This window comes from Onychostruthus taczanowskii, unplaced genomic scaffold (genome assembly GCF_017590055.1).
Source record: "Onychostruthus taczanowskii isolate IOZ18803 unplaced genomic scaffold, ASM1759005v1 scaffold6, whole genome shotgun sequence".
Lineage (NCBI taxonomy): Eukaryota > Metazoa > Chordata > Aves > Passeriformes > Passeridae > Onychostruthus > Onychostruthus taczanowskii.
In genome coordinates, this window is record NW_024503679.1 from 3,667,395 (window position 1) to 3,693,937 (window position 26,543).

Genomic DNA, 26,543 nt, shown 5'->3' on the forward strand with positions numbered 1-26,543 from the left:
AATTCATGGGCTGAAAATAATAAATTCTGCCTTTTTATTTCAGTACTTTGTCACCTTAAGAGTAGTGCCTGAGAAGATTGCAAAGGAGGCCAAGTAGAATTGTAATTATTGTACAGAAATTGCTTTGTAACTTCAGTTTCCATAGCATTAAGATCAGCATTGCCTCTCACCAAAAATCCAGCTTATTTTGCCTCAGTTCCAGCATGCAGGGGTAAAGCACTGTCCTCAATCATCACTCAGACTGAATTAAGTGAAGACCCATTTTCCATGTCCCAGTATATCAGTGCTAGACATGCTTGAGATGAATTATTTTCTCTATTTCTTACTAGTGCCAGACACGCTTACAAGGAATTATTTTCTCTATTTTTTACCACCTATGCTCTAAAAAATTTCCAGTCTGCCACAATTTTTTAAGTCCTTCCCACACAGTGCAGATGCTGCACATTACCAGGCCCCTGTGGGGCAGGACTGCAGTGCCCAGCTGAGAGCTCTCCCTGGCAATTCCCCACAGCTGATGGAGCTCCACTCATCAGCCACCCCTCCCTCCCCAGGCTCCTGCCCTGCCTTTTGGCTCTCAAATCACATTCAGGTGGCTTCCTGCAATGTGTTCTAGAACATCTACAATGCACTGGGTTTTCCTGCAGGTAAGCAGCATCTTTCAGCATTCACCACTGGAATTTATAAAGGGCTATCACTGCAGAGATGACACTTATGGCAGTTTTAGGGCCTGGATACCAAATGAAAAGCCTTAGATGTGGGTGGAAAAACTCCATTATACTGGCTAAAAAAAGGGTTCTCATATCCATATGCTTTAGGAAAATCTGAGTCACGGGTTTCAAACTGTTTGTTACAGGCTCTGTGTTTCTTCAGCTACACTGTTGTGACTTATGTACAGGGTCAACTGCACTGTGTTTGTTACAGGCTCTGTGTTTCTGTATCTTCAGCTACACTGTTGTGACTTATGTACAGGGTCAACTGCACTGTAAATATTTAAGTATTATTTAATATGGATAATATTTCCACTAGAAGGTTAAGGCCATTGCAGATGAGAACTTTTCTTTTCAATAAGAGGCACTTGATTTGTTCTGTTCTTGAACAAAAAAAAATGTTTAAACCAGATGAGATCTCTGTAGTTTTCTTGCAGTGCCATTCAAAATTATTATAGCACTCCATCTTAACTCATTTTAGACATGCCTGTGTAGTGTACTCATGCCTGAAACAGTCATACAAGCAATTTGTCTTGCTTGTGGGCAGTTTATTGCAGCCTGTACAGAGCATTGCAGTGTTGTGACTTAGATTACTATTTAGATTACTATTACTACTTAGATTACTATTTTAATCCAATAAATTTTGTTTATTCTGCAGTCACAGTAGAGAAACATCCTTAGTTTGCAGTAAGAGCTGACTAAATCAGACTTAGACTAAATTAGACTCTGACTAACCCTACTGGATGGATGGCTTGGTGTTGTGAATTTCTTATAACTGACTCCAAAGTAAGAAATATCATTATTATTAAAGGGATAGTGGACATACATATTGCCTTGAGAAAATCTTGCAAGTCTGTTAGTTCCTCCAATAGTGAGGAAGGGCAAGTAATCACTGAGAAAGTTTTGCCTTCTCTGGACTTCTCTTCTCCTTTAATACTTCAGATACACTATTTACTTTAAAGCTTTATTCTGGCACAATTAATTCTGCAAGGTAACAATAACCAAAAAGGGCTCCATATGCCAGGTTACATTCATACCTCCTCCTGTGACTAACATCTCTGCTTTGTATCTCAGAATCCAGAACCCACGTTTCTGGGATAGATTTGCCATCTTTGCCATAATTCATAGATACATCAGATTCCTGGATTTGTCACAAACTAAGGATTGGGATTTTTCTTGTGGTATCAGAAGTTCTACAGGAATATCTATAAGGTTCTAAGTTACAGTGACAGGATTTATTTTCTAAGTTAATAATGCCTAAGAAATTACTCCCTATATAGCTCCTCTAATCCTCTAGCTCCAGCAGTTTTATTGCTCAAGCCTTGGGAAACTGGTTAAATCAAAATGTTCTTGCAGTTGTGTGGTGCTGGTGAGGAGCCTGAGCTCCCTTCATGCCAATGAAGTAACTGCACAGGTCAAGTTTATCACAAGGATGCAACAATGAAATCCAGAGAAACACAAAATACTGAAAGTAGATTATTTCCCCCTTCCAAATCATGCAGCACACCACACTTGTCAAGCCTGTCTAGAATTAGCTATTTTCTTTAACTATTTTTATATAGTTCATATAAGCCCTGATTATTTAGAATTAGTGAGCTTTTACTGTAAATGTGTGTTTTACCTGGAATATAGATTAGACACTGAAGAAACAGAGGGATCTGGATAGACTGGAGCACTGGGCCATGATTAGTTGAACAAGTCTGAATGCCAGGTTCTGCTCTGGGGTGCTGGCTGACAGCAGTTCAGGACTCAGCAAAGTGCTCTGGCAGCCCAGAGAGCAAAGCACATCCTGGGCTCTGTCAAACACTGACCAGCTGGTCAGAAGAGAGGACTGTCCTGCTGCACAGGACTGTCCTGAGCACTGATGCAGCCTCAGCTGGACGCTGTGTGCACTTCTGGACCCCATAATTTAAGAAAGATGTGAAGGTCCTTTTACGTGTGCACAGAAAGGCAGCAGAGCTGGTGAAAGGGCTGGAAGGAGGTGTCCCTTGGAGGCATGGCAAAGGACTTTGGGCTTGTCTGGTTTGTAGAAAGGAGGCTGAGGTGACCTCATTGTCCTCTACAGCATCCTCCAGAGGGGAAATGGGCAGGGAGGTGCTGAACTTCTCCCCAGCAAAGGTATCCAGTGATAGAATGCTTGGGAATGGTTCAAAGCTGTATCATGACGGTCTGCATTCAGGAAGCATTTCTTTACCAAGAGCATGGTCAGATGTTGGAACAGGCTTCCAGGGGCAGTCAATGCCCAAGCCTGTCTGCATTTTAAGAGGCATTTGGATGAGGGCCTTAAAGCATGCATTAACTTGGTCAGCACTGGGTGATTGTGGTAGATCCCTTCCAACTGAAATAATCTATTCTAAAAGCAATATTTGATTTAACAATGGGAGATACTTCATGGCATCCAGCTAGAAAGGGCTAATAGACCAGCAAGTGCTTTTAAAAAAAATAACACTTTTAATACATTATCTTTCAGTGTATTATGTGACTGCCAAGTTAGTAGAATTAGTTTCCTTTAGTTTTGGTAAGAGCAGGTCAGATTCTAAATGTTTGCTTTCAGTACACGTTAAAGAAATGCCTAAGCTGAAAATTCAAAAGAGGTCCCGTTTACCGCATAGCGATCAAAGCATGACCCCTTCCTGGCAAGAAAGAGAAATTGAAAACTAATTTCAAGGTTCAGGATTAATTCTCTGTCAAATTGACAGAAGAGAGCCTACACTAGCATACATTTAGCACAAATGTAGAACCCTCTCTTTATCTGTTCCTTTCAGAATGCAGCTTATTACTTTGATTTCATGGTTCCACAGCATAAGCATTTTAAAAGTTAGCTGTCTGAATTTGGTCAAATATCTACAAACACAGGCTTTTAACCAAATGTATCTATCAGTTTGCTTCCTATTAACATCACTGTTCTCTGCTGATGACCTTTCCCTGAATGTGTGTTTTTCCATCTTCCCTGCAGTAACTGCTGGAAATGATTGTCATGTAAGGAGCTGGCTATGGCAAACAGGAAACATCAAAGCACTGCAGCCAGCATGCTGGATCACAGAGCCAGAGCTTGCCCAACTTCATCTCACAACAGGGAGCCCGAAAATGAAGAAAGTGACCTTCCCATTGAAGATTATGCAGCAAAGGAGGCAGAACTAGCAACTGTCAGAGCAGGTAGTCCTACCCCTGTGGAACACGAGTGCAATGACCATAGTGGAGATGGTGACTCCAGCTCTGACTACGTAAACAACACTTCGGAGGAGGAGGACTACGATGAAGGCTTGCCAGAAGAAGAGGAGGGGATCACATACTACATCAGATACTGTCCAGAGGATGACAGTTACCTGGAAGGAATGGACTGCAATGGGGAGGAGTATGTTCCCCATGAGGAACACCATGTTGAAACAGATGAATGTCAGGAAGCTGTAGAAGAATGGGCTGAAGGCAAAATTCAGCACCAAGATGAAAACGAGGTGATGGACAGGCAAGAGTGGCAGGAAGGTCAAGATAATGGCATTCAGATTTTGGAGGATGAAGCATCATCTTTGGAGATCCAAGACCAAGAAGAAAACATACAGTACTGTCAAAGTGAAGGTGACTATCCGGACTATTACCCAGCAGAGGCTAATGGAAATTCACAGGGAATATCACCATACCATTCTAGAAAAGAGGATGCAGAGCTGGAAGAGCAGGAAGAGGACATTGACCAGATTGTAGCAGAAATCAAAATGAGTATGAGCATGAGCAGTATTAACAGTACAACAGAAATGAGTCCAGAGCACACTGGGACTGAAAACATGGCACATGACTACAAAGAGACTTGTTCAAAGGGAGAAGCTGTTCACAGTGCTAACAGGCATGAGGGGAGGCCAAAATCACTGAATATCCCATCTGCCTCTAAGCACAGTGGAGATGTGCATCGAGGTTTTAAAGCAAAGTCAAGATCCCCCGAGGACAGACAGAAGTGGCCACAGGAGCAGGTATGAGGTGCTTTTTTTAACCAAACTGTCAAAGGCATTATGTAAGAGTTATGTTAGTTATTCCAAACAAAATTAGCAAAATTTTTATCTCTATTAATATGTAAATGTATTAGCAGTATTTAAATTTTACTGTAACTGCATTCACACAATCACACTGTGTGTTTAGAAAGAGGTGCTAAATGTAATCAGCATATGTAGAGATCTAGCAAAGATGTTTTGCACAAAAAAGAGACAATTCAAACAAAGTATTCCAGATACATGGGTCAAAACCAGTTTCATTATACTATTTTCATTCTGCAGTGACAGTCTGGAGAAACTTAAAACTGGGGTCAGCATTGAAATAGTTGCATTTATTTTTTTTCCATTAATGGCTCCTGTACCATTGCCTTAGTGGTTGATAATTTCCTGGTTTTGATAGAATGTAAAAAAAAAATCCTCTGTAAATAATATTTTCTATAATTAAGTGCCCCACAGTTAAACAATTTAGTCTAGGTGATTCCATTAAAATACATTAATTCCTCTGAAAAACAGTAAAAGGAAATCAAATGCTTAAGTATATGCTGATGAAACAGGTCGACCTTCATTATAATTGTGAACAAAAAATGTCTTAGGGGGATATTTTCAGATTTCCCATATCTGCAGCAAGTTTTTAATATTCATTACTACATTCTATTTCCAGAAGTATAATTATAACCAAATTGTGCAACTTACTATATTCAGTGCCCTACTGCCAGCATAAAAGTCCCTTAGTGAATAAGCTTGCTGATGTTGAATGGTTTGAACAGCTCCTAGGTGTTGGCTGGGAGCATAGAGGTTGAGGTAGAATGTTTTAGACTTAGTGATGGCCTTTCTCCCAGCAGCTACTACTGGGAGTGTTGTTCTTGCAAGTTCTCAAAATATTTGCAGAACAAGACACGAGTTCCTGAATAAGAAAGAATTCCTCAGTGCTTGACTAAGTAATTGTTGGGTTTTCCCCACCACTGAACGATTACCCATTCAAGACAATATTTGAAACAGACCTTCTTTTCAACAACTTTTTGTTGTTTTTAAGTTTATTTATCAGAAGCTGAGCTGAACTGCGTTTTACCTTTGTCATTCTTAACAGACTGCTAACAGCTGAGGGCTGTATAACACCTGGGTATTGATTTAACTGCCCCGGTGTGGAAAAAAACAAAAGTACCTAAATATTTTTGAACTGCCTGTCTGAGCTTTGATTGTTATTTCCTGCCAGTCTTGGACCAATGCCTTCATCTTATTTAATAAGAAGGGAAGAACTGCTGTGATAGGCTGGATGAAGCTACTGAGCTTATACCATCACTTTTAATAGCAACCACAAACTCCTGTCTGAATGGATAGAGAGCACTGGACAGTACACAGTGTTTCATTCCTTCAAACATGGAGACAGGAAATTAAGAGATACAGCAGTACAGTATCTAGTCCAGATCAGGCTAAACAGACTGGATATCAAGGCATGCATTTCATTTTTAAGAAAGGCAACAAGGCACAGCTGCTGTGGGTACTTCACTGCAGAGAAGAGCACAAGCCTCCAAGGCAAAAAGCTGTGAAGTGGCATTTGTTACAGAGATACAGAGTCTCACAAATGGACACATGAGGTAATTGCCCCTCTACCCACCCCAAGCCTTCAGGGACCTAAAAGAAAGAATAAAAACCAAGTTCAATAACCTTTGGCAAGCATTACTTGAATGTGTGTGTCATTACAAGACTGGTCTTACCTTTTTGTGTTCTCACCTACTGCAGATAATCATTCTCAGCTTTACCCACAAATCAGGCTCGTGGTGAGGGCATTACAGTAAGAGCTGAGTACCCATTTCTGCCTGTGAGAGACAACTGTTCACTTTAAAAATTTTAAAATGTTTATTAAAACCTTAACAGAAATACAACAAAAAGACTAAATAAGGAAAAATTGCAGCACTGGTAACTGCCTTCTCAGCTACCTATGACAGGGCCAGGTCACCTTTGAGATGGTTGCTCAGGCTTTTATACTCCTGGGAGTTGCATCAGCCACCCCTGGCCCCTCTCAAAGTCTGTCAGTCTGCTCTTCTTTGCCATTTATTGATGGAGATTGCTTTCTTGTCACTTGATTGGAGGTCAGGTGTTGCCATGCCTCACCCCCTAAGCACCAAGCTTTTCCATTCCCAGCTGTCCCATGCAAGGGGCGCGTGTGCTCACCTTCTTGTACCTGTCCTAGACAACCCAGGCTGTCTGATGGCAACAGTACAGAGGGGGGGAAAGAGAACTGTGGGGAGAACAGAGGATATCTAAAATACAATGACATAACTATACGTCAATAAAGCTTCTCTTATTATTCACACAACATTCATCTCTTAATTGCGAGAACCAATCATCTCATTATCCATCTATGACATGCCCAAGTTAGGTTTTTTTCTTAGTAGCTCCTTAATTGTCCTTAGCACAAGGTGTGGTTGGATGTTTAGCAATAATACTGGACCTCAAGGAATTTAGATAAAGTGCAGAGGATTTTTTCTTCTGGGGCATTCAATTATTTTTATATTTACTATGAAATATTTATTTATATTTACTATGAAATGTTAAAGGGATGGATGGAATTAGGAATTAGAGTACTGCCTGAATGAACCTGTGTCTCATTTGTGAAACCAAGATAGCCATAATTTTCACTGAAATATTTAAACCAACTACAATAATTCAATTTCTTCCATAGTGAAAGGAAAAAAACCCAAGGCTATAAGGCTGTTGTCAGTATATTTGCATGCTAAACTTACTGTTTGCAGAGAAGCTGCATAGAGGAGCCTTGGTTTTGTCACCTTGCTAAAAGATCTGTTATTATTAGTGTGCATCTCACAGTACAAAATATCATGCTGAAAGGGATGATAGAGGCACACATATATGCAGTAGCATATAGAGCACTTTTTTGCCTCAGTTATCTTTAAATAAATGTAGATTTGAATGCTTCTAGGTTAAATCAAGATATACTACGTGTATGTCAGTTTTTGTAAACAATGAGCAAGCAGGAAGGTGCATTTGTTGTTTTATGCACATAGTGTGCTATCCTTGGCTTTTTCATGTTTCTGCTCCTCTCCTTTCCTGCCTCACGTAGGTAGAATTACTGCTTATTTACATTTTCAGTCCGTTAAAATACACAGCTGTTAATTCTTAGCTCATGATTAGTGCTAACATTCTGTTTGCAAGACATTTGCTAGTTAACAAGTAAACAGATGTGATTTTAAAGGTTCCTGTTGCTGGGTTTGCCCCAGAAAACAGCCTCTTTATAAGAAACACCTAACAATTTACAGAGAAGGAAAAACAAAGTAAGCATCTTGTTTGACTTTCAGTGTGGGCCAGTCTGCTGTCTTACATACACATGCTCAGGCTTCAAAACTTCAGGGATATATGAGCTTGGCTTGATTAGCCTTTATCTGTAAATACTTCTAGGGAAGCATTGAAGGGGATGATTAGCACTAGACAAATCTGAGGCAAATCTAGAATACATTCAGATTGTATATTTGCTCTAACTCACTGCTTAGCAGAGCTCTTATTCCTTGCAGGTTTTCCATGCTTATGTTATTTAAGAAGGACATCACAGTTATGAAGTCAAACTGACTATTTTGGGTATTTTATAACAACTCAAATTTAACAACTCCCTCAAGCTAGGAGTTTCCCACACACCCATTTCATATCTTGGTCATCACTCAGCTAATTGTTGAATTATCACATGAAGAAATTTTCTTTTTCTGTTTCTAATTTCATTGCATATGTTTTACATGTAGCAGAGAAATTGAGTATGGTCAGACATGCTACTGATGTAATTCTCCTCAATTGCCACAGTTTTTAATGCAAGAAACATGAATTAACTGACAGGTATATCCTGGGATGGAAGAAAGTGAACTGAATGACTCCTTCAACTGACAGTAGCATACAGTACAATCAGAAATTTTAAATGGACATGGTATTTCTGTGCAAAAGTAGTTGCTTTTTGGAATGCTGTTAGATTTGCTTCAATACAAATATTACTACAATTGTAGTAGTTAGCTACAATACTGTTGGTTTGGCACAGTAACAGTATTCAACACAGGAATGGCTTTACCAGGTGAAAAATGAGAATAATCTCGTGCTGCAAATGTGTGCTTGTACTGCACAAAATATGAGCAATGGCCTGGTCTAAAGCAAGCTGAAACCACAAAAAAAGCTTCTCCCCTGTTCAGTGCACCATACCCTGTCCTGCTTCCTTCCCCCACAGCAGGATGGCACGGGGCAGTTCCAGCCCCATCCTGCCACCCCCGACTGCAGGGACTTCAGTTTCTCCTGTTGCACGTGCAGAATTAGCATCATTAAAGAACTGTAGAAGCAGTGAAGAAAAAAGCAAAACATTGGACAGCAGCTGAAATAATAAACAATGGAGGGTGTCTTTTGCACTAATCAATTCAATTAAGTTACTCCTCCTCTGGAACCTGCTATGTGGCAGAGTTTACCCTGTTCATCCCAGCTAGGATCCTGCTCCTGAAACACTGGCACTGGCATGGCTGAGATATTTCTGCTGGGTAGGGGCTGAACATGACTCTGGGACTCAGTGCTTGAGCCCTGACAGTTTAATCAGCCCTTGTTCCTAATGTCTACTCAAGGTAAATTTCAGACTCCTGAGAATGTGTTCTCTCCTACCTTATTCAAGCAAATCCTCTTTACCAACAATAAAAGGTTTTTAACAGCACCAACACCTACCCCACCTTTAACCTTTTGAAGAAACATGAATTTGCCATGAAATTTGCCTGCTTTTCAAAGGAGGACTTCAGAGGCAAGTGCTTTTCAATGATGCTGCCTGTGACACTGAATCCTACTGCTTCAGATTTTTCAATTATTCTTTCATAACACTGGCATAATTTTGAGAACCTAACCAAATGTGCCTGCACAAACTGCCCTAGTAGGGATGCCACGAGCTCCTGCAGTGTCAGTCTGCTTGCACAACTTTCATATAGGCTGTGTCCTTCTACTTCTTCAACACAGAAGTCCAGAGACAGAGATCCCTATAAAAATCTGTGAAAGAAAATTTAATGAAGCCATTGTATTTTATCTCTTTTCTCCCCTCCAAAGGCTTTGCACACATCAGTGATGCTGCTGTGTTTCCCTTGCCTGTGCTGGTAGAGCTCAGTATTGACACAAATGTTTATTTCCTTCTCTCAGCATGGGGACAGTGCTCTGCTGCTGCAGATCCAAATACAGGAGTCTTCTGTCCGTCAAAGATTTCACCTTTAGAACAGTGTGAAGAAACTAAGATGATAGGCAGTTTAGAGAATGTGTTTCTTAGGAATGTCTTGCTGGAAGTCACTCTATGTATTATGGGATGCATATGAGAACAGTTTGTAGAAAACACAAATGGGTGTAAATGAAGAGCATCAAAGAAGGTTTCTGCATTCTCCTGTGTGCTCTAGGCAGCTGTGGAGCACTACTAATAAATATCTGTTACCAAGTGGCAGCTCCCATACTTACCAAGTACTTACTGAAAGTGCTAAACAGTCCAAACAGTCTCAAACAAAACCAGTTTCTCTGTGCTAATTGGCACAGAGTTTTAGCAATCAGCTCCTGACACCAGTCAACAGCAAAATCAGTGTCTGCTGCCTGAAGATGCATAAGTGACAAAGTCTTCTCAGGAAGTTTAAATCAGGAAGCAGCATGTGCTCCTAAATACATCTCCCTAAGAATTCAGCAGCTTTTCTCTGAAACTCATCATGGCTGGTTCTCAATTTTAAATATATGCAAGGACAAAAGAAAAAAAAAGGTTCTTTGAGGTGGTAAAAATCAATTGGAAATTATTTTAATGTCTACTGAAATTTGATAGAGTATTGAAATGATTTTGTGGAATGCTTAGATCTCTCAACTTACTCTGACTCCTCTTTTCCCTAACTTGACTTGTTTACTTGGAATTACTCATCAGAAATATTTTCTCTTCACTCCTGACATGTACTAGCACCACCACTAAACTAACACATGAGTAATGGAATCTTCGTGAGAGAAGAATATGAAGTCTGACCTTTTTTCCTATGATCAGATAGTTGTTTCTTTCTTAAAGTCCTGCTTACTACTTGGATAAATCTCATGTCTTACGTGACAGTTGTCATTACTGAGCTCTAATGTGCCTGCTTCATTAGCATATTTTGTTCTGCTGACTAAATATTAATCATAGGGAATAATTTGTCTAGAGGTGAACATAAAGACTTGTTTTGCCTACAGCTACATTCTGCATTTGAAGTTCAGAAGCCAAGGAGTTACATTCCCACTTAACATTCAGGTTGACCCTTTCAAATAATCCTTGGTGGTTTCCATTTGCACAATTGTTGATACAAGTTTTTATTTCTGAAGCTTTACAATGGAAATGACATTTTGGCCCTATTTTTATACGTTACAGGAAAACTAAGAAAAAAGGGGAAATGAAATATCCTAAACCATAAAAATTTCTTCCAGAAATCACCTTGGTTTTCCAGATTTGTAACACTGAAAATCTGAGCCACGAAAACTTCTCTTTCTCAGTACTTAGGGGATATGGGCACTCTCCATGCTGGGTGTTGGTGTTGTGTGATTTGGGTGAGGTTTGGAAAAGAAATTCTGCCCCTGAGACTACTGGAACAGGAAAAAAAGGAGTTTTCTGCAGTTTAAAATACTTAGTGTTTTCTTTGTGTATGACTTTATATTTTCTCTTTCACATTTCTTCTGAAGCCTGAGGTTTACCGCCAACATCCTGTAGATTTGCTTGGCCCATGAGGAAGGAGATGTCATGAAGTATCTCCTACAAACATAGGATCCTACATTCAGTGCTAGAATTCTGTTTTTCAGATCGGAGATGGCCATTAGGGCTGTTTTGATTTTGTACAATACTGAGAATAAACACATAAAAAAATTCTGACTTTGCTTTCTGATTTATTTGGACATGATAGCATCTGACTTAATTTCATATGAAAAATTTGCATTGACATAAAATAATTTATATTTAAATCAGTACTGTAACTGCTACTTAATGATAATTGAAATGCCCTATTATTTACATCAAAGTAGATACTTTATTATAATTAAACAGCTTAGCACTTTTATATGAAACTGATATTTGCTAAATTACAGTAGGAAATTCCAACTGCTATATCACATTATAATATTTTGGTAGCAGTAATGAATATTGATTGTACATAAATAACTTCAGATAAGTAATGGATGTGAAATCCTTTATTTTTCCCTGCAGATGTGCAATGGTTTAGAGCAGCCCAGGAAGCAGCAGCGTTCAGACCTCAATGGCCCAGCTGACAATAACAATCCCCCCGAGGTAGGTACTGGGGCTGCCAGCTGTGCTGCCTGCCTTCCTGCAGCCAGGCTTCCAGCAGGGAGAGCAGCCTCACGCTGTCAGCCTTCTCCCTCTCACACACACAGACCTAAGCTCCCTTTCTTTTCCTGAACTGACAAGAAATACCATATCTGCCTACTCTGGAAAGGCTTTGTACTATACCCATGAATTTTTGCTGCCTCATTCATTTTGCATAACTGTCTATGGCATGTACTCAAGCCTAAAATTCTCTGATGCCATGCAGAGTAGGGAGAACACTTCAGAACTTCTCTTTTTTTTTGTTACTGGAGTGCAAAAGTAGCATCCAAAAGAAATAATGTTCTGTTTCCATGCCTCCCCCGCCCCCTCCCAGTGTCAGTCCTGGCTTAGTCAGCTGTGAAGAGACACAGGGATAGACAGGCCTGCTCTTGTCACTGAAGACTGGAGCAAAGAAGACATCTGAGAATGCACAATGAGTTATGCTTGGGGCTAGACACAATGAAATGAAATTGAGACTTAAAAGCAGAAGTCTCTTATCTCAAAACCATAACATATTTAGCCTGCAGCCTGTTATATTAATGAAGAGGCACATTTCTAAAGCCTTTTCCCATAATGGAGAAATCAGCCTCTTTCCTGGAAATGGGAACAACTGAGGAGGCTGGCAAAAGACAAAGAATGGAAGGCCTGTATCTGTTCTAGGGACAGTAGCCTAAGAAGGGCCCTGTTATGGCCCCTGCTAAGATTAAGTGTAATTCTATGTATTGAGCAGTCAGGGACAGTTCTTTTCATTCACCTGCCCAGAATCTTGCTTTGTAAAACATTGTTAAATGTTCTTTATTGGAGATTTGGCATATCACTAATAGGCAATGTGATCTAGTAGGCAACTGATTGTATTGGGAATTGCTGGTTTGTATTGCTCATTTGACATCAGATTTCCTAGGCCATTTTCATGGTCTTCCCCATGCCACCCTTATTTTTTGTTTGGTGGGACCTTAAAGTACTTTGAGACTCCTAAGTACAGAGCACTGTGTAAATTAGGTTGGGTTAATGACTGTGATGTAATGTGTTCAGTGTGCTAAGCAGTGCCTATGTGACATAATAACAATTCACTTCATTGTGTGAAAGATATTTTGTTACAGCTATACCATTTTTATTTCTCAACAGACAAAGAAAGTGTCTTCCTTTCCAAGTTTTGTTGATGGTAAGTTTGACATTATCCATAATTAAAGTAGGATGAAGTGGAAGCAAGTACTTTGATCTATATAAAGGATCACAGTTCTAAAAACCAGTCAAACCCAAGAGAACACAGCTGAGAAGTTTAAGTATGGAAGTATTTAACATTTTCACCCTCTTTATGGCAATGGGAGCCCAGTGGTGATAAAAAAGGAGGAGCAGGTACAGCTCCCAGAAGGATTCAGTTGAAAATTAAGAATGGCTACAAATTTGGAAGATGTTAAAAAGAGTGTAACAGTGGGCCCCAGCAGGAGGTTTAAGAATGTGTAAGAGCACTGTGTTCTTCAGGGCCCATTATTGACTCCTGGAACCTCAGTTGTCAACACAAATGGAAAGATTCTCCTCAACTGACCAAACAACGGTAATCCAACCTCTGTTCAGGAGACCAGAGCTTTCACATGTTTCTTCAATCTCTTCTGCAGTGTTATTACATGTATTCTGTTTGAAAAAAAATAAGTCAATTTATTAGCACAAGCATGTGGACAGAATTAAAAGAGGATTGTACTGAAAAACATTGCCATTCTCTGAGTCACAGACAGCTGAAGAACCTTTCTTAGGGAAAATGCAAACAGCTCTTCCTGCAAAGAAAATGACTGCACTGTAAAGTGAGAAAAGACACTATGACATTTTCAAAAATCTGATTCCTCAGATCTGCCATGAACACACACAATAGAAACCTTAAAAAAAAGTGAAAAACTTAATTTCTAATGCCATTCTCAACTCAGGGAAAGCTTAATACAATTTAGAATAATATTAGGATATCCAACACATTTTTCTTTTATTCCCTGGTCTCACCATCTTGACAAGCATTTTCTGTTTCAGTAATTTACTTAAAGAACTAGAACAAATGGAAAGTTCAAAGATTGTCCCTTCAGGTTGACATCTGAGGGATATTACATGGAACACTTGGCATGTACTGACTAACAGGCCCTACACAGAGGTACATCTAAACACATTCCCCAAGAGTGGCAGAGACAAGAAAGCAAGCTGCTGTTTTGTAATAAGCATCTGCTGATTGCACAGTGGACAGGCACAAAGCAAGGCCAGCACACACAGAACTTTAAAGCAGGAGAGACAATTCCCCCCTCACGGAGCTGCAGATACAGCTGCACATTTTCATTTTACTGGGATAAAAAGGTTGTATTTTTTTCTTTACATACCAGTCAGCTCACTACTCTGCTGGAAAGGGGTCAGGATACCCTTTACATAATATAATACAATACCTTTTTTTAGTTCAATCATTTTGCTTGCTCTGATTTTTTCTGTAGTGGCACAGTATGTGAGGATAAGCTGTCTATTAGGCTTTTTTATTGCAGGTATTATATAGCATTGTCTAATACAAATAAATACATGGCTCACTAGGAGCTTATGATAGCTTACATGACTGCTCTCTGAACTCAGAGAAAAACACAGTTTTTATTGTTAATTTGTATTCTAGAGTCCCAAAAAGTACAGGACCCCTCTGCACATAAGAAAAGATTCTGGCAGCTGACACTGCTGTTGTTCCCTGAGCTTTGACAGCAATACCACAATCACATTCTGGTTATATTCCTATTCAGTTTTAAAGCACTTGGAGCATTCCCTAACTACAGTAGCTATATTTCTATTGATACATAATATTTTTCATACGCCATGTGAACATAAAAAATATCTTTTAATCTATCATATCTAAATGTTCTTTACTGTTAGAATTATTTTAGTAGTAGTACCACTACATACTCGTAGTTCTATGTTCAGTGGTTCTGGCTTTTCTGCACTCTGTCCTATCAACATAAATCTGATTCCCTTACACAGTAACAAGCATGATGAACTAAAGAAGTCAGTCAGAATGTGGAAGTAGTAGACAAACATTCTGGAAGGTGACTTATGCCCTGTGTCCATTTACTCCTTATGAAAAATCTGCTGCAGTGCCACACATCCCAAGGTCTCAGTGACTTCTGATAGTTTAGCAGGAAACTGAACTTCTGTGCTCAGAGTGCAGTTTCTAAATACTGTCTGACTCCTTGGCTTACATGATGTTAGGTAGATATAAAAATGCATTCTTACCAGATTAATTAATTCGTTATGCTAATTATTGATTTTTTTTGGGATTCAGTTTTCTTTTTTTCTTATTTAATGAATACAAACATTAATTAAAAAATGTTTGGACATAGTCTATTTAGTCCACAAATATCTTTATACTTGTCACATTAGTAGATCAGCAGAAAACCAAGTAATCTCTATTGCCTCGACAAGTGCGGAAATTTGCAGTTAAATTTTTCAGAAATAGTTATCTAATGTTTAAGCACCAATATTCAACATAAAATTCCAATCTTTGCTCACATCAAACTAACCTTCACGTTTGAAACCTGTTCCTTCTTCCCTTCCTCATCAGTAAGCCTTCTTTGCACACGTTTGCAGTCAAGGGCATGCTTAAGTGCTCTGATGAGCTGGGACCTCTGCCAAGTCTGCATTTTTGCATTATTTAAAGCAGACAGAGATAAGGGAAGAAAACACCCAGGTGACCCAATCTGACCCTGGCAATTTTCAGCACCATTCCATCCTTCCAAGAGATGTCTTGTTTTACCTGACAGTTGCTTACATTGCCTTCATGATGGGAAATGTATGTTGGAAATGTTTTCTGCCCAACATGTCTTTTTTTTTTTTTTCCTATTATCTACTGCTGTAAGCATTTTCTACATGCTGCTGATTTATACATGATGTAGCTGACTGTGGCTAGTATAATGATTCTGCAAAACATCATTTTTTAAAGCTAAGAAAAGACAATCAATGACATCCAACCAGAAAGCCCCATTCTTTATCCAAATAAATTACATTATGATTATAAAATTGCTTAACACCCTAGATTATTTCCATGCTCAAGAATTTTTTCATACAATTTAGTTAAAAACATCATTGCTGTCACAAACAGCCAAGACATGAGATGTAGCATCCATAGGTTGCACAGACCCCAAAGACACCCTGGGCATTTTATTGCTGTCACAAACAGCCATGACATGAGAATAGATGTTTTTTTCCTTTGTAGCATCCATAGGTTGCACAGACCCCAAAGACACCCTGGGCATTTTGCTCGATGTAGTAAGGATTGTATGAGAATTTGCACAAAGAATGGCAGTTTTACTTGTCTTCAGACACAAACATTTCAAGAAAATTAATCTAAATTACCTACTAAGGGAGTTTACTTAAACTGATTTAAACATGTGGGTAAGCCTATTTCAGAGTTAAAGCAATCTTGATTCAATTTAGCCTCATTTACTTAGCCCGAAGTGAATGAAAGAAAACAAAATTAAAGCTACTTTAATTTTGAGTGAGTGTGTTGATGCAGGTATCTAATGAAGTTTTGCTACCTTAACATTAAATTCACGTCGTTAATTAATTTCCCTCTCTGCTGCCCTTGAAACAAGATGTCAATATCATGCAACATGAGTATTTTGTTGCATGCTGGAAGAAGTACAAATGTATGAGACTAAGACAAATGAATAGCACCATCAGAAGAGGCACCATACGAAATACATCATCCATCTGCTGAAAAACAGAATGGTACAGAGATGTAAGCAAACAGGAGCAGTGATACAGGAACAGAGTTCTTGTGGAATTTTCATTTTCTTTGATTTCTTTCAGTGAATTAAGGCTGCAAGACTTGGCCTTTATGAAGAGTTTCAGCGACTTCTAAATTACTGGCTTCTCAAGGATTTCTTTGAGGGTTTTCATACTTCTCATGGAGATTGTCAAGATATTTTTTTATGCTTTCCTAATACTTCAAAAAATTTAAATTCCACAGAATTCTATTCTGAGTTGTAATGAAGATCTAAACCATTACTGGATTTGTACAGATGTGAGCTAAATCAAATGTGTTCTGTGGTATATGATGAAGATTAAAACTATGGTGTTTGATAGCAAACCAAATACCTCCAATTTGTATGAGCATTGTTAGTTAATGTCAGGTCTCTGAAGAGTACAGGACTGGTATCAAATATATATCTGTGTGTTTATATACCTTGAGTCCTGAACTACAAAGACTGTGGGTTTTTGCTGGGGGTTGAGATTTCTGGCAGGTGGATTTGAGAACTGCAGGGATGAAGAAGTGTCAGCAACACTGCCTAAAGAGAAGTCACTCCTTTTGATCATGTTTATATTCTGTTGGAAGACTTTTGCTAAATTACAATGGGAATATGAAGGATAGGAAAACTCAATGAAAGATGTATGTGTAAACCACTACTTCAGTACATTTAACCAGCATAGCATACCATATATTCTTTCCACATAATAATCTTCCACATTGACTTGATTATAAATAAATTGAACACCAAATAATAAGGCTTTTTTAAAATGAACATTCCTCTTCAGTGTCATTTTGCTCCTGACACAAAATTTTTATACTTTTGAAAAAATGCATTAGAAGGTCATCAAGTGGATCTAGCTCAAAGCACATTTCATTTATAAAACTGTTGAGGCATAAGAAATGTTCAGTATCAAGAGATTTCAGCCAAACTCTGGAATGACTGTTCTTTACTGTCAATCTAATCAAGTTGGATGTAAAGCTTAACAGCTGAATAAAGAGGATGGTGAGCACAGTCCCAGTATTAGAAAGGTTGTTCAAGCCTCAATATCCTTTATTGAATTTCTCATCTCCCCACTCCTTAGAAAGGCAGTAACTATAAATGCCTCCTGTCAGTTCCAGGACCTTGTGAACCTGAGGACCTCATTGATGGAATCATCTTTGCAGCCAATTACCTGGGCTCCACCCAGCTGCTGTCCGAGCGCAACCCTTCCAAAAACATCCGGATGATGCAGGCCCAGGAGGCTGTGAGCCGTGTCAAGGTAGGGCATCTTTCTGGCCTGGAGAATACTCTCTGATCCTTTAGCAGCTGATCCCTCAATGGTGCAGGATCTGCAGCCTCAAACCTCTCCTGAGGTGCAGTTAGGTAAGTATAGATCAGTATTGTAAACACCATTCGTTTACAGTGCTTGCTGTAAAAATTCATACAGCAAAATAGAAATTATTCTGGAGTCTATTCAAAAGTCTTTGGAAGTTGTTTATCAAATTCAAGTACGAGAGACAAACTGCAGATTGCAATTAGAAAATATTCCAGTGGCAAACCACTGGGATATTTGTTTAACTGTGGTTTTACTCTTCTGTTATTACTTCCTTTAACTTACTAGAAAATTGAGAAAATTAGTCTCAATATTATTACTTATATTTTGACTCTTTTAGGACAAGAATATTCATTGCTGTTGTGTTTGGATTTGCTATTATTTACAGTGAACAATTTCTTTGTAAATAATGTATCATAGACTGCTTCATACAGCTGTGTAAAGAAAATAGTATTTTGGTTTAAAATCTAAGTAGCAGATTTTTATTTTAGAAGTTATTTTACCTCTGCTGTTCTCATCTGAATAAACACACTGTTAGAGGCAGATTTAAATGCTAGGAGAAAAAGTATGTGCATAGTCAATGAAGTATTTAATTGCTAAAATTTGCATGGTTTTGAAAGAAACAAGTTTGGAAAGGCCACTTACAAGAGATTGTCATGACTGATGATTGATTTAGCATTTAGAAAGAAGTGGAATGCAAGAAAGGTCCAGTTCCTTAAACTTTCCAAACCTTTCTGTTTCTATGTAGCATATTGTGATATCTCAAGCTACAGTAAGTAATTGTTGATTGCAATTAACTCCCTAAAAACTGTTGTATGTATTAATACCAACCCAAATCTGTCAGGGGTACCTGACTACTGTAGACAGTCATAGCAGGGGGCTTGAGCTGTATTTTGTTCAAGAGTTACATGTAGATGTGTGATTAACATGGCGACAAAAACTTGGGTTTAAGATGCATGTGCTGCCATTTTTGACTGCTGTAAATTTGGCAGGATAAATGTTGGGAGCAGCTGATAACAGACAACACTTTGGTACCAATTCTTTTGTAATCAATTGTGAATGTGCACAATGCCATGAAATCCAATTATGCTTCAGAACTGCATAAGATATAAACAAATCTTTCTCTCTTGCACGACATTCCCCCACTGCTCCCAGTTTTTTAATTTTCAGCAGTCTGGATTCACAGTCAAAGTTTCCCTGACTTCCCACACTGTATTTTCTCTTTCCCTTTGTGTACATCTGTCTGCATTCTTTTTTTTTTTATGCTACTCCTCAGAGGATGCAAAAGGCGGCTAAAATCAAGAAAAAAGCGGTGTGTAAACTGTTTTTCTTGAATGCTAATGTTTACTTACATTTTTGTTGTCCTTGTTTTCCATAGAGTGTCATGTCTTTCATTACAGATCCTCAAAAAGTTGTCATTTTGGTTTCTTCTTTGGTCTGCAGTAGAATAGTGAATGGATTAAAATGAACTCATTTTCTTCATTGTTCATTTCCTGGAGTGCCTGTCTGCTGCCCTTCTCCTGTTGAATACCTGTGATTTGTTTACTCCAGATGTACAGCCATTGTTATCTGGGAGATGTTTGTGAATGTAATGCTTATTTTGATTTTACTAACCAAAGCAGTAACGCGTACTTCCTGTGCCTGTGATTACTGTATATTTATTAAGTTCTTGTTGATACTTAAAACCAAAATAAATTCACCACATAGTAGCTGGAACAATTCATACAGGAAACATTGCACTCAGTTAAAAACAATACTTCAGATAACTGAATACAGATGACAAAAATATCAGCCTAAGGATGGAAGCAGTACAAGTAGTGTCTGCCAAAGTATGTGCTTGCTTTGTGTTTTGCTGGAAGATAATTTGAATAAAATTAATCTAAATGAATTATAGGCATAGCCTAAGCCCTTTATAACTCCAAAAGGATTAGCAAATGCATAATTCTCATCATGAGCCAGTGTCTGACCTGGAGACTGGTGCCTGCCTTTAGCCCAGCTGAGACAATCTGTGGCCATTTTATTCTGAGGCCACTGCCATGGGTGCTGCTCAATACCAGCTGCAGTGGTCTCTGTGCCCAAGCAGCCTGGAAGAATCCATATGTTCCTGCTGGACTAGAGAATTAAGGAAGCTCTTGGACAATGCTTCAGTGAAAGGTAGCAGCTGCTTTGCCACCTCTTCTCCTGTTTCCTCAAGTGGACAGAGGCAGGACTGACTGGAGTGTGGCATTGCATTGTAATCCCTCTTGCCCTGTGACTATGCCCTCTGATGGGGTATGGAAGTGTTTCCCTAGTGAGCAGTGCTCAGAAGAAGCTGTGGTCTAAAAGCCCTTCTGTGATATCAGAGAAACATTAGTTCAGTGCTCAGTTCTTTATTTTCCAGAAAAAAAACCAAAAAGCTAAAAAGTCTTAAACCCCACCACAGTACTGAGCATCAGTTTGCACTCTTTTTTTGTGAGCTCACTGAAGGTGGCAAGGGCTAAACAGCTGATGGGAACTAAGTCACCTTCTCAGTTCTACTTTCTCAAGTCTGGTGCCTCAAGTACTGAAGTGCATCAGTGAGAAAGTGAGGAAAAACCAGCCATACTTTTTTGCCTGTTTTGGCTATAAATAGAGAATTTTAATACTTGAGCTCTCAATCCAACAGGCTCCAAAAATTCCCTCTTAGCCAGAAGATCAGAGTAGGCTTCACTGTCTATGCAATAAATGTACTCTTTGCATGTCTTTAGAAACACCTTTGAATAGCCAGCTCTGTATGGTTTAAAGTGCAGTTGTCTCACATCACATTATGCTTGAAGCAGTCAGTGAATTTGTCATTCTGAAAATTAAAAATTCCCTTGTAAAACATCATCTATCTTTTAGACCTCAGAGGGAGATTCCCAGGCCTTGACTGAGGTGGATCTGTTCATCTCCACACAGAGAATCAAAGTTCTAAATGCAGACACGCAGGTAAGTTAGATTTAAACTCTTGGAGAATAATGTTGATTTAGACTGTGCTCTTACACAATTAGTGGGACACTTTATTGAACCTGGATAAATTCAGGTATTCAGGGTATTCAGAAAGAGTTGCAGTTGTTCTAACACTTGCCAACATAGTAAGACTGGCACCTGTTTTGCTTATTTGATGTATTGGAAGATGTCTGGATGTTGCTATAATTGAGCTATAATTCAACTCAATTCAAAAAAAGATTCAAAAGCCTTGCAGAATGCTTGTACACCACTCCTCTGGAACAGCTTCAGAAGCCAGATTTACAGTCCAATAGGGAAGTCATTTGCTGGTTTGACTAAGCCATTCATATCCTGCCATTTGTAACATTTAATCTCAATTTTTTTCCATAAATCACATCTGAGCCACCATCCTCTTGCCAAAGGTAAATTATTAATCATTCATATAAAAGCAGCATTTGGACACCACAGCAATGATCAGCCTCATCTTCTAGGAATGCTTATATATTCAACAAGAGGTGGTCTTCATAAAAATGAGGTTTTGAGGAATTTACAACCAAATACATATAATTTATATATGGATCCCAATATTTAATAATCTCACAAGATCTCATCACTTTGATCATACTTACAGGAAGTCTTCAAATTTTCATTCTTATGAGAGGCATTGAAAAGGGCAATTTTACCAATGTTTTGTCAGAAGTAAATCGTGTTAAGTCAAGTTTTCTTTTGTTTAGGGTATATATTTGTCCATGACACAGAAGCAGCACATGTCATCTCTTTACTTAAATAATGCTTTAATATCATATAATATTTTCAAGATTATATGATCTAGATATATATCTAGAGATAGAAGTAGGCTTATAAAAATTTCAGAGTGTAGTTATGTCTGATATATTGCCATTTATGTGGCAATGTAAGAGAAAAAGGGCAGAGTGAGACCCGCAAGCATGTTTCTCTAATGTAGTACTGTTCAGTATTTTCATTAACAAATTGGAAAATAGAAAGAGAAAATGGTTATTGAACTTGTAACTTGGTGTATCAGATGAGAGTTCAGAAATACGGCTAAAGAAGAAATGAGCTAAAATTGTAGGAGACACTTCAACAAAGATAAATATAGCCCTCTAAATTTAGGGGTTTGGTTTTAATTATAATTGGTTTTCTAACAATGGAAACTATGAAGCACCTTGTTTTTCCTAAAATTTAGGAGAGCATTACTATCCTTTAATGTGAGGGTAATGATAGTATCTCCGGGAAATTGATTATTTTTCTTTTAATGTAAGCACATGTCCTTAACATGCCACTAGAACTCCCATGAGAAGAGCTAGATGAGTGGAATAGTCCATCTAACATGGGCAGCAATATTTACAACCTGCCACCCATAAATCATCCTGAAACTGCACTTTATCCACCATAAGCAGTACCACTGTCAGTTGTGGCTCAGCCTTTTCTTGACCTCATGGTAAACATGCATCATCCAGAGATTATATTATCAAAGCTGATAACTGCTTTTTGCATTAGCAGAAAATAACATGCTCATAATTATCAGTGCAAAGATAACTACAGACAGTTACTGATAAATGAACAGCTCCAGTTTATAGCTGGAATGCATGGCAGTTACCAGGTACAGTGTCTTTGTGGAGTAAAGATTAGTCTTAGTGGAAGTCACTCTTCTTACTTCTTTAAATAGTTCAGCATTTCAGCTGAAGACTAATGTTTTCAAAAATAAAAAGGGAAGGTCCTTTGAAGTAGCCCACAAACACTGTCAAAGGAACTGGCGTCTTAGTCTTCTGATCCCCTGAGATTTGTAGTGATATAAAATGCAATGCTCCATCATGAGTGGTGCCTAATATCTGAGCTGTTCAACCAGATGAAAATAGTAGTAGTGGAAATTGTTCTAATTCCAAGCTCTCTAGTGTTTGCCCTGGGGTTTTGTGTTTTTGTTTGTTTATTTGGTTGAGTTTTTTTTTTTTTTTTTTTTTTTTTGTTTTTTTTTTTTTTTTTTTTTTTTTTTTTTTTTAATTTTTATTTTTACAGTGTGTCTTTCAGAGAGCTATAACAGAATTATTCCCATGACTTTTTAGCATTTTTGGCTTGGTAACACTTTTCAGTGCTAGTGAAGTTCCTGGCTAGTATAATTACCATGGGTCTATTTCAGCTGGGGTGGCAGCTGGCAGAGACAATCTGTACTTTCATGGCTTTATCAATTACATAAACCCTGTTTCTGCAGTATGCCATGTGTTTTAATCCATCTGTAGTGTTGTATAGCTCACGTGAGGCAACAGCTGAATGAAAATGTAACAATCCCATTCAGAAAATGACATGCAGCAAGGTTCAAAATGCTAAGCAGCACCAGTCAGGTGCATTCCCAGGCTGGAAGAGAGCCAGCAGTGGTGATTCTGTTGCTCTGAACAGCACTAGGAAATGGCACCCCTGCCTCTTCCTGGGTGAAGAATACACCCAGGAAGTTGCTGAATACATTCAGCCATCGAGCACCTGCTTAGTAGGGATGAAGCAGGAGCAGCCTTGTGTTTGGCCACGTGCCTTGTTGATAGGACAGGAATTGTTCCTCTGCCACAGCTTTGTGGGGTTGCATTCAGTGCCCCAAAGCAGCAGAAGCCACAGCAGCTTCTCCCAGCTTCTTGCTCAGTCAGTGAAGAGAAGCTGGGAGTGGAGCAACTGGGGAAATGAAGAATGAAAAATAAAGATGTAGAACTCACAAATGTGTATGTGCAAAGCCTCTGGTGCATGATCAACTCCACAAAATCGCCTGACTCATTAGGCTGTATTCACACTCCCACAGGACTACAGCACTTTAAAGCCTGGAGGAATGCTGAGGTTTTTTCCTTCAGCTGTTCTTTAGGTTTCAAGAGAAGCAACAAACAAGATTCTGAAAGAATAGCATGGGAAGGAAGGGACAATCTGAGAAAGGGAAATTTAGACAGGAGAAGAGAACAATGGCTTCAGAAAAGCATGAGAGAGGCTGAATTTCTAAGGACAAATATAAGGACAACAAGAGTAGAATGGATGGGACTCAAAAAGGGATAAGGGAAAGGACAGAGGCAAATAGGCAGAGATGGAGGGATTTATGGGAGAGGGTTGAAAAAGAGATGTTGGTAATGGAAATGGAAAATTGAGTACAATGGAATATGGAGAGACAAAGTCAAGTCAAAAGTAAGGCAAAAGTAAACTCATGTTTAGAGTCACTAGATAGTATTTGCCTTACTCTTAACAGGAAAAATGTGGGAGGTATGGAGGAATGATTGCTTTCACCCCTACAAAGGGAAAATAAAAAAAACTCAAACCATTTAAGTAACCTCTGTGTGATGATATGGGCAGAAAGCTTTCTTGGCAGGTGAGATGAAATGCCTTAATTTCCCCAATGCATTCACTCTTGTGCACACTGCATGTATGATTACACCCTTACACAATACTTGGTGCACACTGCTGAAAAGCAATTATCTCTTATCTCTGCAGAGCTCCCAGCATCCTGCTGAGACACGTCCATTATAAAACATTTCTCCATTCTGACAGAAGTGCTGTAAATCCTCCTGAGCCCCTGCAGCTCTTAGAGACACTCCCCAAACCACCTCTTAACCATCATTACTTTTCATAGGTTAGGGATAAGCATTATTTCAAGCCTGAGAAGAATCATTACAATAATTTTATGGGTAGTGATTATCTTCAGCAAGACAAGTGGTTCTAAGAAACAATAATTTGTAGTTTTGCCTGTCAAGTTAAATTGTACTGAAAGTCTTAAAACAATTACTTTTGTTGACTTGAAGCACAATCCTTCTTCCTTAGGCCTTAGAAAATTGTTCAACTAATGGTAAACTAGTGCCAAGCTGTTTACATAAAGAACACTGCTGCTTATATAAATTGTTAAAAAATTGTGAATTATCTTGTACCACTTTTTTTTTTGTTCCAATTAAGATGGAATATTGTGGATGCTTTTAGCTGTTCAGGATGAGGGACAGGGGTGGTCAGGACACATCCTCAACTAGTTTGATCAGTACAACTATTATGTTTCTGGTTGTTTCTAGTTTGAGCAATAGAAAAAACCTGGAAAAACTCTCCAAACTGATCAGTGACCCCAGCCAGAAGCAGATTTCAGATGTGCCCTTTCTATTTCCTTAAGTACAGTTCATCCTATCAACAGCAAAATATGTAAAGAAATAACATAATTTTCCAACAGCATGAAAAGCAATGTAAAACGGTAGCAGAGCTCTTCATTGTTGTTTTACAGTAACAACCATGCTGTATTTGCTCAGGCAACACTTCCCTTGAAGCCAATGTCTTGGACAGCTGCTCTGCTTCCCTTTGACTGCAGAGGGAATATCTGGTCTGGGCCCATAGGAAAGGTTTCTGTAGCCTTTGTGTTTCTCAAGCAGCAGGCTGTCAAGGAGAGGGCAGATGCAGTATTTGCAGGAGAGCAGCAGGCATGGAGAACTGCTTTGTTTGTCCTTGCTGTGTGCAGGAAACAATGATGGACCACGCGCTGCGCACCATCTCCTACATCGCCGACATCGGGAACATCGTGGTGCTGATGGCGCGGCGCCGCATGCCCAGATCCGCCTCCCAGGACTGCATTGAAACCACTCCTGGGGCCCAGGAGGGCAAGAAGCAGTACAAAATGATCTGCCACGTCTTTGAATCAGAGGATGTAAGTAAATGGGATCAATTTATTTAAACAGCACAGGTCATGGAGAGAGCTCTGAAGTCAATGGCCATTCATGGGCAAAATGAACCTGTGGGATATCAAATTGATCCTTCATCCTGGATTATATCCTTTAGTCCAGTGGGCTGGCACAAAATGACACATATGTGCCTCCAGGCACTTGGAATGACGTGCAACCATTCTGGACCTCTTCTTGACTGAAGCCAAGTTGCTTCTAGTGCCTTGGCAGGGCTGCACAAGGCTGCCCTCTACCCAGTCCTGGTTCCCTGAGGCTACTGAACTGTAGTTGTATGTACTCTCAAACATGCCACTTGATCCTTTGGTGTTTAGGAACACATTCAGCTGTTTATTTTTCAGTTCTCTTTTTTCATCCCTAGCAAAGATTACGAATTAGAATTTTTATGTGGAATCATATAGTTCTGTCCATCTCTGCTGTACATCCTGTTGTGAAAAGTGCTGGTGTGCCATCCCATACCTCTTGTGACAGAAGAAGATAACCTTGCTTTACTGCTGTTGTATATCCAGGTTTGGGATTGTAGTGAATTAGGTCATTCTGTCTGAACTGGCAGAGAAGGGACTTCAACCTAAAACATTTATGGAAAAATATACCAATCCAGTAAAACAGAAAAAGCAAAATTTGTTGTCTGTTTCTAACTTGACAGTAAGAGGCAGTACTAAGTATTTTTCATCACTGTTATTACAGGAACAGCTATAGATATAATTTCTAGGTATATATTTAGATATAATACCAATTAAAAAATAATGGAGTTCTTTGGGTCAGTCATAACTCAGAGGTTGCATATATTTTGAGCTAAGCAATCCATTTTCATTATTTTAAAGCAATT

The 26,543-nt window shown here is 38.9% G+C and overlaps 1 protein-coding gene across 2 annotated transcripts in view; it reads left to right on the plus strand.

The window, feature by feature from the left end:
• The window catches only part of APBA2 (amyloid beta precursor protein binding family A member 2), an 84,739-nt gene that overhangs the window by 45,915 nt on the left and 12,281 nt on the right, over positions 1–26,543 (plus strand). Inside the window, exons 2-8 of one of the 2 annotated variants that reach the window (XM_041418976.1) lie at positions 3,664–4,669; positions 11,892–11,972; positions 13,134–13,170; positions 17,878–18,023; positions 19,354–19,389; positions 20,937–21,023; positions 25,498–25,683. In XM_041418976.1, coding sequence (XP_041274910.1) covers positions 3,701–4,669; positions 11,892–11,972; positions 13,134–13,170; positions 17,878–18,023; positions 19,354–19,389; positions 20,937–21,023; positions 25,498–25,683 — 1,542 coding nt within the window. In that variant the 5' untranslated portion in view covers positions 3,664–3,700. The remainder of the gene's footprint in view (positions 1–3,663; positions 4,670–11,891; positions 11,973–13,133; positions 13,171–17,877; positions 18,024–19,353; positions 19,390–20,936; positions 21,024–25,497; positions 25,684–26,543) is intronic. The other variant, XM_041418978.1, reaches the window with a different exon arrangement.